Source organism: Vidua chalybeata, chromosome 21 (assembly GCF_026979565.1).
Source record: "Vidua chalybeata isolate OUT-0048 chromosome 21, bVidCha1 merged haplotype, whole genome shotgun sequence".
NCBI classification, from domain to species: Eukaryota; Metazoa; Chordata; class Aves; order Passeriformes; family Viduidae; genus Vidua; species Vidua chalybeata.
Genome location: NC_071550.1, coordinates 10,523,933 through 10,538,890, shown reverse-complemented (window position 1 = coordinate 10,538,890; position 14,958 = coordinate 10,523,933). Strand labels below are relative to the sequence as shown.

The 14,958-nt window shown below is 56.7% G+C and overlaps 1 protein-coding gene across 17 annotated transcripts in view; it reads right to left on the bottom strand.

The window, feature by feature from the left end:
* The window catches only part of GRIN1 (glutamate ionotropic receptor NMDA type subunit 1), a 38,764-nt gene extending 25,576 nt beyond the window's left edge, over positions 1-13,188 (bottom strand). For all 17 annotated transcript variants that reach the window (XR_008434422.1, XM_053961885.1, XM_053961886.1 and 14 more), the window contains exons 1-3: positions 12,895-13,188; positions 9,173-9,307; positions 1,716-1,892 (exon numbers count right to left, since the gene is read on the bottom strand). Coding sequence is in view for 16 of the 17 variants with exons in the window: in XM_053961885.1 (XP_053817860.1) it covers positions 1,716-1,892; positions 9,173-9,307; positions 12,895-13,152 (570 nt within the window). In the remaining variant the exon portion in view is untranslated. The remainder of the gene's footprint in view (positions 1-1,715; positions 1,893-9,172; positions 9,308-12,894) is intronic.
* Between the last annotated feature and the right edge of the window lie 1,770 nt (positions 13,189-14,958).

Genomic DNA, 14,958 nt, shown 5'->3' with positions numbered 1-14,958 from the left:
CTTTTCTCAAAGGAAAAAGAAACAAGATGCAGTGGCACATCCCAAAGAGAGGACAAGGTGACTTACTGGGACAGGTGCCCCAGGCTGGAGAGTGGCCTGAGCATCTGCAGCAGCCCAGGGGCTGCCAGAGGACACCAAGACACGTGGTAGATGCAGTGCAAAACGGGGAATGTCTGAGGACAGACCCTCCCTCCCCATCTTTAAAGCTCTCAAAGGCTTTCCTGCATGGTGGACAGGCTGAAGAAGAAATGCACCCTGTGCCTGGGAGCACCACATGGGGCAAATGGGAGTGGAGGTGTGAGAGGGAACAGCAAAATGGGATGCACGGGAACTACAGGAAAACAGAAAGTGGAATTCAAAAGATGCAAGAGGAGGGATGAGAGACTGACAATGGCTCTCCCTGTATGAAGGGCATTGTGCTGGGAAGAGGCTTTGGAGAAAAGCACTGTCCTGCTGTCACCCAGTGGGAAGCTGCCCTTGGAGGCAGGAGGATCCCTCTGTGGCTGGTGGAACATCAGTGCCTTGAGATAGCCTGGGATGCAGCAAGGATGAAACTTCTTGAAAATCACTGCCAAAATCAGGAGTCTGTTGGTCAGTGTGGCTTGTGCCAGCCTGCACCCTTGCAGCAGTTGTTCCTCCAGGGAGGGGATGAAGAGCAGTCACAGGGTCCCATCTCGCAGCTCAGCCACCAACTCCAACCACAAGAAGCGTCCATGTCCACATCTCAACAGCTGAGAGACTGCCAAAGGTCTAGCAGCTGCAGGTGGGGCTGGAAAGAGCACGCTGGGGTCCCTGCCTGTGACCCAGGAGGGAACATCCCCGAATGGGTGCCTGCCCTGATGCTGCTGGAGACTTGGATGAACTCAGGCTCAGCCCGTTCGGAGGGGACCTCACCCTACTGCCCGAGAGAGGACACGATGGGACTCCACCCCGTGGGACAGGAGGTGTTTCCTTGCCTTCCAGCTTGCAGCCACACAGCTTCCTGTGCTGTCTTGAACACTTCTCTGAAGTGTTCTTGAAGCTTCTCTGCTTGTCTTGAATGAACACTTGTTCAGATCTTTCCCTCCACGCCGCAGGTCTGTGCTTTGTCCCCCGCTCCTCGGGGCCCTGCCCTGCTCCCTCCCTGCTCCCGCTGGCCCTGCGAGCAGGAGCGAGGTCCCGCCCCCGGCCCTGCCATGCATGGGGTGTCAGGAAAGCAGCGTTTGGCATGTGCTTTGATGGAGATGGGAACGGGCCGACAGCGCTAGCGGGAGGATCACCACAATCCCGCTGCCCTGCCCCTCCTAAGCACTGAGCTGACCCCCGATGGCCAATTCAGAAGCTGCTTTTCGGATGGGTTTGGCACTGCTGGGTCTGCCTGGCCCCGGGGCGGCTGCAGTGGGGCAGGTGCTTCCCTAAACTGAGCGAATGGTCCTCTCCTTGGGTGGGAAACTCGGGCAAGGCATTTGCAGAGCTCCAGGTTATCCTTCCCTTCATTTTGTAGTCGATTTACATGTAGGAGATTTTGACCATGGCAAAGCAAGTGAAATGAATAAAGTACAAAGTTCTGTCAGGTACTAGTCAGACACTGTTGATGCTTTAAGCATGTTAGCCATGTTACAATGGAAAGAAAAGGTGTTTTACATACAGAAATCTACATACATACAACAACCCAAGACTTCTAGTTTCGTTGTTGTTGCTTAAACAAAGCTACAAGACAATGTTCAGGAACTGACCTTGGACTCTTTCTCCTCCAGGAGGGTCTCCAGCTTCTTTTGTGCAGCACGACCCTCGTGGTCGTCGCTGACTATCAGAATGACGTGGTTCCAGTTGAAGACTCTCATCATCTCAAACCAGACGTTGGCCTGGTGAGAGTAAGGTGGGACCGTGCGCAAAAAGGACAGGTGGATGCTCTGCAAGGAAGAACAAGAGCTCAGCACAGACTCTGGGGGTGTCAGCCACATTTGCAGGGACAGGGTTGGGATCACAAAGCCATTTTGGGGATGCACACCTTGAGCTAACCTCTGAGACCTGCATCCTTCCTTCTGGCTGGGAAGGATGGGTATGACTTTGCACCTCTCTGTGGTTAAACCAGAGCATGCCCAAGAGGGGTTTATGCTTTGTGGCCCATAAATGCACAGAGAAGAAAAGCCTATCGAGCCATGAATGACCAGCAGTGCTCAGTGCAAATATAGCCTTGCCTCTTGACCTTTTAAATAATTACCAGACAAGGGACATCAAAAAGCAAAAGAATTCCCTTCAGAAGGCAAGAGGCAGGTACAGGCAGCTGTGTGTTCGTCATTTGCCATGGCAGAAGTTCAGAAAGGCTGTTTTGTAACATGGTCCCTGGCTGTTTCTAGGTCAGCCTGTTCTGCAGCAGCAGGCAGAGAAGGCAGCTCTGGACCCGTGCCCCAGCAAACCTCTCTGGTTGGGTTAAAGACATCGTTATGGTTGGGTGATTGTGCAATGGCAATTCCAGCCTAATTAAGTACAGTACTCTTAGGGGAGCAATCAGACCAAAAGCTGGCGCTGACAGAGAGCTTTCAAACAAATGCAGCTTGTCCAAAAAGCCCTAGAGTCTAGGGAAGTGAAGTGCTCATGCTCATTAGGAAGTGAAAGTGCTCATGCTCAGCATGGACCCTACTTGACAACCCAGCTACATGCTGGAGGGAGGCAGGAGCCAGAACTGGAGAGGACAAAAATAAAGCACCATAATATTTCTTTCTCTAAGGCTGAGATGGTTGTCTGGACCAAACAGAGATACTTGTCCAGACCTGCTTATCCAGAGACCAGACCCAGAATGGGTCAGAAATGTCCTGAATAGGCCAAAATAATACACACTGGGAAGGAAAAGGTATCATGTTCCCCATAGCCACACACAGGAGGAACAGACACACCAGATAAATCCTCTTCCTCACACTCCACACAGTGATAATGTCAAACCAGACCATGAAAGGTGTAAAAGAGGATGCAAACTCCTTGCTGTGCTCAGGGCTCCCTGCACAGGGTCAGCAGGTCCCTGCTCCTGCCCCAGCCCAACACCCGGGAACGGGGGAGCAGCAAAGCCACCACAGCACTGGGAACATATCCTGAACGTGAGACACTGAGGAGAAGGGTGGATGTTTAACCAGAGGAGGAAACAAACCAGGAGAGCCCCAACAAGACTCTCAGAGTATGACTGATACAGACATTACAACTACAGGAAGAGCAGCTCACCCCACAAAACCAGCACTAACCCATGGGATTGGGAAAAAGCTCCACAGGGACAAGCACTGGAAAGACAACCATGGTGTCCACACTAACACAGTGTTCAAGATCTCTTTGAGATCAGCAGAGATGCCCAGGAATTTCCAGGTCCAGCTGCACAGCCTGGGCCAGGGGCACACCATCTGGGTCTAAGCATTTTTAATTTTCAACCCCTGAGCATTTTTAATTGCTTTAAGGAAATCCAGGGAAAGTGAAACTGGAAATGGGAAAAAATCAGAAGAGAGAAAAGAGTTGAAAAAATAACAGAAAACCCAATATTAAAAGAGAAATCAGAGAAACACAGGTTAAAACATCTATAAAAATTATTTCAATTCCTTTTTGAAATGGAAAAATCTTTGAAATTTCCATATATTGCATCAAATTGCTTTCTAGCTTCCCAACCAGCTTGCAAAAATGGTGCTTAACCAAACATGGCTTTCTTAAGTATTGTAAATACATATCACTGGGTTTAGAGGAAAAAATTACCAAAGTTGTTGGGAGGCAACTTGGTTTAACAGTTCAGGGAAATTTGCTTTCTGAAGTGGTGTCAAAAGGGGCATGGACAGACTCTGGTGGTATCTCAGCTCCTGGATTTCCTGGATCCTGAACTGTGGTTTTCAAATAGGATAATGAAGAAAAAATCATGAGCTGAGATCTCAGGATGAGCACTCAGGGTCTGGCACAGCTTTTGAAATACCTGGGACTCCTGAGCATCTTCACAAGGGCCAAAGATTGGCAGAAAAATGAATGGAGAGTCCCCCAGAGGTTCGCATGGCCAGCTTGTGCTGTGCAGAGGCAGGTGAGAATCCAACTTGGTGTGATTTGATACCCCATCCCGTCCCAGCAGTGACATCCCACAGGTCCCTGTCACACCCCTCTGAAACTCAGCACAGAGCTCTTCTGGGCACGGGCACATTGGCTGCACTGCAGAGCATGAGGGTGCAGGGATTGATGCACCCTCATTAGCCCATGTTTTGGCAAGTAACTGTTAAAAAAGACCTGTGGTTTTTAGCACAGCCTCTGTGGGACAACCAGCACAGAGCGTGGGCTCACTCAGCTGCACCAGCTGTGCCCCTGGTGTGTGCTCCAGGCACTTGAACTCGGGGCTGTCATCACTCCCTCCCCTCGGATCAGGCACACAGCAAAAATTGCTCCTCATTACAAATCCACACTGGCCTTGGAAGGTGGTTTGTAGGATCCTCACCCCTTGCTCTGCTCTGAGCATGCCTGGTGCCCGCCAGTGCTGGAGTGGGACCATGGCAATGGCTCACACCAACCCCAAACCTCCCTACAGTCCACCCACACCTCAGTGCTCAGCCCTGTGCTCCCCCACTTCATTCTAGTTCTGCAAAAGGGCCACAAATACAGGCTGGGGTGAAATCCAGTGCCCAAGCTCAGCAGGAACCCAGCAAAAAGGAGGCAAAAAGCACCAGGATGAGCAAGGTTGGGAGGTTGGGGATATTTCCTGTGAGGTGGACAGGCACTGGCACAGGGTGCCCAGAGCAGCTGTGGCTGCCCCTGGAAGTGCCCAAGGCCAGGCTGGACAGGGCTTGGAGCAGCCTGGGACAGTGGGAGGTGTCCTTGCCATGGCAGGGGTGGCACTGGATGGGCTTTGAGGTCATTTCTAACCCAAACCAGTCTGCGATTCTGTGATGATTCTGTGTGGGGTCAGGACTTGACAACTGCAAATATCTGATGCAATCCCACACAAAGAGGAGCTGCTTGAGCAGATGATCATGTGTGTGTGTGTGCAAAAGTACAGACTGTGCATGCACAGCTGTGAGCCTGCTCCTGCAGTGTACCCACCCCTGCAGGGACCCTGCCTGGGTGCTGCACTCCTGTGCCCAGCCTGCAGCATCCCCAGAGCTGGGGGAGAGCCCCAGGGCTGCCTTGGCACGGGGATTTTATGCACAGGGGAGAGGGCATGGCTGGGGCCAGCAGGCAGCACCTGTGTGTCCCAGCAGGGCCTTGCTCAGCACCGTGAGTGGAGGGTTTGTCACCTTCTGCACCCCTGTCTGCCCAGGGGCTCATCCCAGTCAGAGCCCACGGCTGGGGGGGGGGATTTTTCCTACAGGCTGAAGGCAGCAATGTGCCTTTGCTTCATTATCTACGGCAGTGGGCTCGGCCCCTCTTCTAGCAATGCACTCCCCAGCTGAGCTGCCTGGGGAATTTCAAAGAGATTGTCAGAGATCCCAATCTGTAAAGCTCCTGAAAAGTTGGTAAAATTCGGTAAAATTCACCAGCTGGGCATGAGAAAGAAGCGTTGGCCAGGGTTTCCATGGAAGGGGCCTGCCCACTGCCCCACATGACAGCTGTGGAGGTGGGAGGGAGCTGAGATATCTCTGACATAGCTCAGATGAGTGCAGGGAGGGATTCTGGGGGCAGAGGGATGGGGAGCTCAGACCAAAGTGCACTCTCTGCCTTTTCCTGCAGTGCAGGGAGGACGGGACAGGACAGGGCCTTTATGGGGCAGTGGAGCTGCTCTGTCCTGCTCCCATCTGGAATCTGAGAGCCTGTGGGGATCTGCTGCCAGGTGGAGGCTCCATCAGGCCATCCCTCCACTACCCTGGCCTGTTCTTGCACATTTGAGCTGCCCCGCTGAGAGTTCTCCTGCCCTGCTGAGGGTTCTCCTGCCCTGCTGAGGGTTCTCCTGCCCTGCTGAGGGCTGTTCTGCCCTGCTGAGGGTTCTCCTGCCCTGCTGAGGGTTCTCCTGCCCTGCTGAGGGTTCTCCTGCCCTGCTGAGGGCTGTGCTCCCCACTCTCAGGACAAACATCTATCTCTGTGCTGCACCAAGCAGCCTGTCCAGTCATCACTTGAGGGTGCCAGTGAAGGAGTACTGACCCTGACCTTGGTCAACAAGAGCCACTTTTGTCCCCACCTGCATCTTCCCACCCTGACTAACAGGGCTCCTGCTGAGCATGGACTGCCAGTGAGACCAGTAATAAAGCAGCAAACCCTTTTCAGTGAACAAGGCCTGTGAGGGCCTGGAATGGTTCCACTGAGAGCAGGAGCCAGAGGGAAATCCATCCCCTGACTGGAGAGACAGACAGACCTCACTTAAGGTGCTGGAACTGAAAAAGCTCTCCAATTGCAGCATGTCTAAACTCCATTTTCCAACTCTTCCAGCAGCAGAGCAGGTCTCTTAATTTATCAATTTATCTCCCTGTTCCTCTGCTGCAATAATCTGCTGTGGGGTGGTACGAGGCTCAGCACCCAGGGTGTCCCTCCAGCCCCTCAGGTAGGAGAGGTGCCATGTGGTGGTGTTGAGGAGCACAGGCCTTCCTGAGCTGTGCTCTCACACTCAGGGTCAGCTCACATTTTTCATGGTGCCAGGATGTCAGTGCCATCTCGTTTGTTCCAGCTGAGATGCAGAGCAGATATAAACACTCCCAGTGGCCTGTAAGGACAGGAGCACTGAGGGAAAGGCAGAGGGGGATTTTTGCAATGCTCAGCCCAGGAGATCTCCCCAGAGGGCTCTCCATAGCTGTGGACACCACAGTGATGGGAACCACTCTGCTGCCTTTACCTTGAGACTCCTTCTCTCCTCCAGTTCCCTGCTGACCTCACTCAGAGGTGATGGGATCCCAGAGACCCCTCCCCAGCAGGCAGGACTGTGCTGGGTGCTGTGAAGGTCCGTGAAGGAACAGCTCATGGCTTCATGAGAGGTACAAGGAGGCCAAGCCAGAGTGCTCTGCCTGATAACTGCAATATTATTTCTAGAACAAATGGTTGGATACTGGAACAGTAAAACTCACTTCCCTCGGGTATCTTTGCTGAAAGACTGGTACAGCTCATGGACCACTGTGCTTGACTGGACATGCTCTGAGAGCATCAAAAGGTTCTGGGCAAACCTGTCCATGCTGAGGCCCACACCTTTTCTCCCCTGGTAGCCTTGAGAGGACCAAAATTAACCCAACTTCAGCTCCCTGTGAAATTCAGCTAAAATTGTCTGATGCCTCCAAAACCAATTAGGGGCGTACATAAAAAGTGATCCTACAAGCTTGTTTCCATAGAAACTAAGCTGAAAGATATAATTTCCTGAATTAAAACAAAAAAGAAAGCAAGCTGATCTCTGGAAACCAAAAAGGGAACAGCAGAAAATCCCTGTGCCACGAGCCAGCCTGTCCTGCATGGGGTGTGCAGAACCTTCCACTGTCCTATCCCACAGCTCCACACCCCTCTGTCCCCCACTCCACTCTCACCTTTGCTGTCCCCTCCACTGTCTAAACATCCTTTGTTCCTCTACTCAGTCCCTGCCTTTGCCCCATCTCCTGCCTGCAGCTCCCAGTTCTTCAGAGAGCTCCAAGCCTTGGTTGGCAGGAGGCTGAGCACGATGCCAGCCAGGCAGGAGCGCTCTGAGGGGTGTTGGGGCGGGCAGCCTGGGCTCCCTGCCCAGCCTCTGCCAGGCAAGTGTACCCCACAGCCCTGAGCCTGCTCAACACCCCAAATATTCCATGGAGAGCATCTCCCTGCCGGCACTAAGTCACCACTGTGGCCATGGGTCTCTCCTCCAGCCCTGAAGTGAGCCAGGTGGGGATTAGGAGGCTGCTCTGCAGAAAACACGCTTTAAAAAGGAAAAGACTGGCAGAAGGAGAGGACAGGGTCAGCCCCTAGGGGTGAGCACTCCAGGCCAGCACGAGGCTGGAGTGCACAGGTGGGCAGGGCTGCTTTACTGGGCACAGCCCTGCAGAGATGGAGCAGAGAGGAGGCGTGGGGTCCCCTCTCACTGCCATGGTGGGCCCTGTGACAAGGATCCTCTCAGTGACATTCCTGTCAGATCCATCTCCTCCCCATAGCAGCATAGAAGCAAATCCCCCCTGAACAATTCCTGCCTGCTCTGCCAGCTCTGCTGCCATCCCTTTCCATCTAACCAGGCCTGGTGGGACCCTGCCAGGGTGTGCAGGTCCCCAGCCCTGCCAGCCACCATCACCATCACTGCTGTGGTCCTGGCTTGCTGACCACCCTGCCATGGCTTCCCTGGTGGGAGACGCTAAAATCTGCTGCTGCTCCAGCCAAGCAGTGCTGCTGGTGCCTCTCTGGGAACTTCTGCTCCTCCTCCTGAAATTTGACTTTATTTACCATGTAGGTGGAGTGACTATTTTTGCACTGAACATTTACATTTGTGAATATTCACATTTTCCAAGCAAAGGCTGATTCGTGCTTCGAAGCAGGCTCGATCTCACCCACTGAGCTCGTGTGCCTGGATGAAATCCTGCAGTGGCATTTGGAAGGCCTGGCTCTGCTCAGCTCCTCCTTTTGCCTTTCCTAAAGCTTTAGGTGTTTGCCAAATGGGCTGTGAGTGGAGGGCCAAGGCAGCACCTCATTGCCCAAGCATGGCCTGCACATGGCAGGACCTCATCCAGCCTGGAAGTCTCTGAGTTCGCACAGGGACAGCTGAGACACTGGAATCTGAACCTCTGTCTTGAGTGCTGACCAGACTAAATGTCATGTGAAGCCTCAGGATATTATGTTATCTCCCCTACCAACATCCCACAAACCCAGAGAAGTGAATGCAACCAAACAACCTCCCAGCCCCAGAGAGATCCTGCCCAATGTACAGGCTCTAACAGGATCCTCTGCCCCTCCCAGGCCCCCAGAGCTCCCAGGACCCCCTGGCTGTCAGTAGTGAGCAGGGCAGGAGCCAGCTCGTGCCTTTGCCGTGGTTGGAGAGCAGCGGGCCGGCAGAGCAGCGCTGCAGAAATCAGTTGGCACTATGTAGGTCAGCACTGGCAGCTGCAAAAAAATTATGTACCCTGGAATGCAGGGGAAGAGAGAGAGAGAGAGAGAGAGAGAGAGAGAAGAGAGGGAGAGAGGGAGCTGCAGGCTGGGCTGGAGAGGGTGGACAGACAGACACAGAGAGAGTGCAGACATCATGAACCCTCCAGACGGGCACTCTTGATTTACAGCACATGTATGAGGAACCAGAGCAGAAACATGCATCAGTTACCTTATCAGAATATATAGACATGCGTGTTGTCAGACCAATGACAGGGATCCTGTAGAAGCCAGCTGTGTATGATACAGGTGTTGGTGTTAGGTGATCGTTGGGAGCAGGAGGGTGACTAACTAATATTGCATAGACCTGTAGGACAGGATACACGACACAAACATTATTTCACTGGAGCGCAACGGCCATCAAGCGTGATTTTTTCCCCTTTTCTTTTCTGCAATGCTAAACAGCTGCATGTTAACATGATAACGGCACTGCAATGGCTCGGAATGGGAAAGCAAGGGCTGTGCCGGGAGCCAGGGGTGCTGTGCCACGGCTGGAGGTGATGGCTTTGCTCAGGGTTATGTCCTAATGGAATGCCATGTCCAGCCGCTCCGCTCGCTAAACTAATAACTTCCATGGATTACAGATTAAAGGGAAGCATCTCCCTTCCAGTCACACTGTGTAATGCGATTTCTTTAACCACACATTTAATATTCGGTTGTAATTCCCCTCTGAGGACTATTACGAGCAAAGTGGTCAGCTGGGACTGTGGCGGGAGCGGGAGCGCAGAGCCAGGGAGAGAATCAGCCATCTGGCCTCGGGCACACGGGAACGGCAGAGCGCGGAGGGCGGGGGCAGCAGCCGGGATCTGCCCTCGGCCAAGGATCTGGGCTATACCAAAATGGGGAAGGAGGATCCCGGCAAAATTGTGCTGTTACGGCAGAGCTCGGATTTTGGTCTCCAACAGGATCCTACTTGGTGTCAAAGGGAGAAGAAGGAGCTGGGTACTCCCTGGGGATCCTTTATTACACCAATGCCCTTTCGCAGCACAAGGAATGTCCCCAGCTGGTGACAGGTCTCCAGCTAGGGCGAATCAGTGCAAGGACTTTGATGTCTGGAGGAAATAACTCTTCTCCAAGCATCTGCCCAGCGCCAGGGCTGGAGGAACAGATAGCCAGGACAGGAGAGGAGGATGAAGTCTGACTGGGGAAGGGCCCCTGGGGTCTGGGGGGAAAAGGGACGATTCTGCTTGGCTTTGGGAGGGAGTAAATTGAGGGTGCAGAGGGAGCTGGGGCAGGGGCTGGAGACCCTACGTGGGAGTAGGGAGAAATTTCTAGAGAAGAGATTGGGAAGGTCCTGGGGATTCAGGAAGAGGGGCTGCCCTGGGCGGAGGTGCCCGGTGCTGACACAAGGGGTGAGGACCCGCACCAGCAGAGCGGGGCAGGGCCCTGGGGCAGGAGCAGGCTCGGGGGCAGCGGCGGGGCCGTGCGGGGCTCGGGCTGTGCTGTGGCGCACGGCAGCCGCCGGCAGGAGCCATTTCGCGTGCGCGGGCTGCCAGCCCCTCCTGTGCCTCGCAGCCCCCGCTCGGGCACGGCGCCAGCGAGCGGGGACCGAGCGGGGCACAGCGGCCGGGACAGCCCCCGGCGTGTGGGCACAGAGCGGGCACCCGAGCCCAGCGCCCCCAGCAGCCGCGGCTGCGCTGCCTCCCGCAGGGCTGTGCCCGCACCGGCCGGTGCTCTGCGGGCTCTGCGCGGGGACAGGGCGTGGAGGCGCCACGGCCACGGGCATTCATCGGCCGGCAGCGCTGAATGGAGCCTCGCCTCAGTGCGGGACCCGCGGAGCCTCCCCTGCTGCCAAGGGACAGCGGGGGTCGGCGAGAGCCCGCGCTGCCCGGGCTGGCCACCACCCCAGGGATGTCCCTAGCTGTCCTCCACCTGCACAGCGGGAAGCTGAGCTGTAAAGGCGTCAGCTCTGCCCCACGCGGCCCCTGCAGCCCCCTGCCCTCGCTGGCTCTGTGTGCCCGGGTGCGCACACGCATTTCTCTGCGCGTTGGGGCGGGTGAGGCTCCGTGGTGGGGGCGTTCATGCAATTCGGGTGCGCGTTTGCAGCCGCGCACGGGCCCGCGCGGACCTTCCGCGTGTGCGGGGTGTGCTGGAGGAGGGGGTGGGTCTGTACCTGCCTGCCCGTCCCCCGATGGCCCCGACTGACGGCCTGGGGGTGGTTAGCCGAGCTCTGCGCCCAGGGCATACGCAGGGGAGGTGGAGAGGCTGCCCGGGGCACCCCAGGCTGCACCCACCAGCACTGAGGGTTCGGGCTGCACCCTCAGGTGCGCTGAGAATGACCCGTGGCCACAGGAGGGACGGTCATTCTGTGCTCGTGTGCACAGTCATACACAGCACACACTGAGTCTGTGTCCGTGTGTGCCCTGTGTCTGTGTGTCTGTGTGTCTGTGTGTCTGTTCGGGTGTGCACCCTGTGTCTGTGTGTCCGTGTGTCCGTGTGTCTGTGTGTCTGTGTGCCTGTGTGTCTGTGTGTCTGTGCGAGTGTGCCTGCGTGTCTGCACCCCCAGCCGTGTGTGCCCGTGTCTCGGGTGTGTGTGTGGCAGTGGGTGTGCCAGGTCCCTGCACGCAGATGTGTGTGTCCTTGTGTCACAGCAGCTGTGCACGCTGGCATGAGTGCACGCAGATGTTCTGTGTGTGAGCCCATGTTTGCACAGCAGTGCACGTGTGCACATGGCATGTGTGTGCATGGAGTGTGTGTGTGCACATGGAGTGTGTGTGTGTGCATGGAGAATGTGTGTGTGTGTGTGTGTGTGTGTGTGTTTGCATGGAGTGTGTGTGTGTGTGCATATGGAATGTGTGTGTATGGAATGTGTGTGTGCACATGGAGTGTGTGTGTGCACATGGCGTGTGTGTGCATGGAGTGTGCGTGTGTGCATGGAGTGTATGTGTGCATGGAGTGTCTGTGTGTGTGTACATGGAGTGTGTGTGTGTGCATGGAGTGTGTGTGCATGGAGTGTGTGTGTGCACATGGAGTGTGTGTGCACATGAAGTGCAGACCGTGGGCATTCCCACACGTGTGTGAGTGCACAGTGTGTGTGCCCGCACGGTGTTCCCCGTGCCGACATGTTGCCTCAGTTTGGGGATGCCCGTGTGTGCTCACACCTAGCTCTGTGTGTGCCCGTTGTGCCTGTGTGTGGTGTACGTGTACATGCATATTTCTGTGCATACACAGCGTTGGTGCACATGTTTGTGCACAACTCAGGGCATGGGGACCTGTGTGTGCCCAGGGGTTGTGTGTGTGAGCTGTGTGTGCCCTGGTATGTGTGAATCTGTGCATGCTTGGACTTCATGTGTAAATCTGTGTGTGCCTGAGCTTCATGTGTGAGTCTGTGTGTGCTCAAGCGCTGTGTCTGTGATAATTTATGTGTGCTCAGGTTTCGTGTGTGATTCCTGTGTGCCCTGAGGGGTGGGTGTATGTGCCTGCATGTGCCCCAGGGCTGTGGGGGTGCCCCTGTGTGTCCCGGGGTGCTGGTGTGAGCCCATGTATGCCCGGGGGCGTGTGATGCCCATGTGCACCCTGGGGTGTGTGTGTGAGCCCATGTGTGACCCGGGTGGGCGTTGCAGGTGGCCATGCGTGCCCCGGGCAGTGTGTGCGCGCCCATATGAGCCTGGCGGCTGTGCAGGTGCCCGTGTGTGCCCCAGGGTGTCTGTGGGTGCCCGAGCGTGCCCGGGCTGTGTGCGGGTGCCCGTGTGTGCCCGGGGGTGCACGGAGCGCGCAGCCGGCCGCGCTTACATAAAGGCTGCAATGCGGGCAGCGCGCCCCGGGCCCGGGCAGGACCCCGCACGCCGCGGCTCGGCCGAGGGGCACCGCGGAGCCGGGGTGGGGTGGCCGCGGGGGCGGCGGCTCCGGTCCCGCCGGGGACGGGGCGGGGAGGGGGTCGCCGTCCCGGGGTACCTGGCTGGAGATGAGGTCCTCGCAGACGGACAGGGCCATCTGGATGGCGTTGGGCTTGTGGGTGACGGAGGTGGCGTTGAGCTGAAGCTTCCAGGTGCCGTGCCGCTTGTTGGCCTGGTTCACCGCCTCGCGGAAGATCTGCTCGTGCTTCTTGGTGCTCAGCACCGCGCCGATATTGACGATCTTAGGGTCGCAGCCGGCGCGGGCGAAGGACGAGGAGAAGAGGAGGGCGAGCAGCAGCAGCCGCATGGTGCTCATCCACGGGCGGCCCGGAGCCCGCCGGGCCCCCCGCGCCCCCCGCCCGCCCGCCCCGCGGGCCGCCCGCCCGGTTCAGCGCGGCCCCATCGGGCTCGGCCCCCGGGCCGTGCCCGGCGCTCGGCGCGGGCGGTGCGGGCGCTCGCGGGCGCTGCCGGGCGCTCTCCCCGGTGCTGAAGCGCCCGCGCCGCTGCCGCCGCTCCGCCCCGCCCCGCCCGCCCCGCGCTGCCGCAGCGCCCGCCCCGCGCCCGCCCCCGGGACCCCCGCCCGCCCCGGGCGCTGCGGCAGAGCCCCCCTCCCGCGGGGCGCTGAGGGGTCGCTGCGGGGTCGGTGGCACCGCTCGCAGGGCGCGGGCCCCGCTGTCCCCGCGCCGGGGTGCGGGCGCGTCCCGCACCTCCTGCGAGAGTCGCTCGAGGTGTGGGGCTGAACTCTGGGGGTCCCGCTCCGCCCTTTTCACCTGCAGTGCCCTTTCGGGATCAGGGCATTCCCGGTGCCTCGGAGGGCACGGACACACCAGGCATTCAGTGAACCACGGACTGGGGATAAAACACGGTCCGTGGGTTTGTTCTCCACACCAATATTCCCAGTTATGCAGCACCTCTGCACACTTCCGCAGCTCTGCCTGGGGACAGCTGTGTGTGACATGGACTCTGTCATGGTCTGTGTGCACTCCAGTGCTGGGGAACTCTCCCTTGACCAGCATAGCTCCTGGGCAGAGATGTTCAGTAGATGCTCAGCCTGGTTCCTTGGCTTCACTCTGTCCCTGCAGACAGAGCCACCACTCTTCCAGACATTAGCTCACAGGGCAACCAGCCATTTTCCTCCATTAAATTCACCAAATTACTCTGGGATATGACCTTAAGATTTCTCTGCTGAGGAGACTTCTGGGGGTTCTCATCTTCTACGTGTTGTTGGGCTACCATTAGCCTCCCTTAAGGAAATGGAGGCACAGCAGCCAGTGGCCAACATCTGGAGGGCAGTCCAGCTCCATGGCAGAAAGAGACTGAGTTTCACTCTTGGACTGCATCTGTCCCATTCCAGGGCCAGAGGAGTGAGGTGGCCAGAACAGCACATTGCTCCCCAGACCTGCCACTTCGGTCTTTTTGGAGAAAAATAGCGGGGTTTCAGGTAGTGAGAGGGTGTTGCTTTGTCGCTGCATGGGACAAACACCACAGCCAGCCCAGGCAGGGAATAGACCGAGCACTGCAGAACCAAAACCGCCAGGGATATTTTTACACCGCCATTTCTGGGGTGCTGCTGCAGCCCACCTCTGTCCTTCCTTTGCAACGTGAGTTGAAGCAGAATATTTTCCCCCAACGCAAATTTTCTCACTGGCATCTCTGAAGTGCGAGTTGCCATGGAAACCATTTTGCCTGTGTCCCACATTGCCCACATGCACTCGGAAGGAGCTGCAGGAGCAAAATGGCCGTTGTGTAATGCTGCAGGGCTCAGCGTGCCCGGGCTCGGGGGCTCTGCAGCCTCCTCCAGCTGTGAGACCCTCTCAGGAAGCTGCAGACCACTGCTTGGGGAAGCAATGAAACCCACGGAGGTTGTGATGCGCTCCCTGAGAGAAGGAAAATGGCCCCACCTCGCCTTAACTCTTGCAGTGCTTGGCATGGAGCTCCACACCAACCCTGCTGTGCTCTTGGAAAAGACTTCCAGGAAAGCTTAACCCTTTTCAGTGTCACCATGTCATTCTCAGTCCTCCACGCATGGAGCTGAGGGCCTTACTGGATTCATATGGGGTGGCTTTATCTTGAAGGGACAAAGGGTGAAAGCCAAAAAGGGTTGCATCCCTACCCTCAGTCT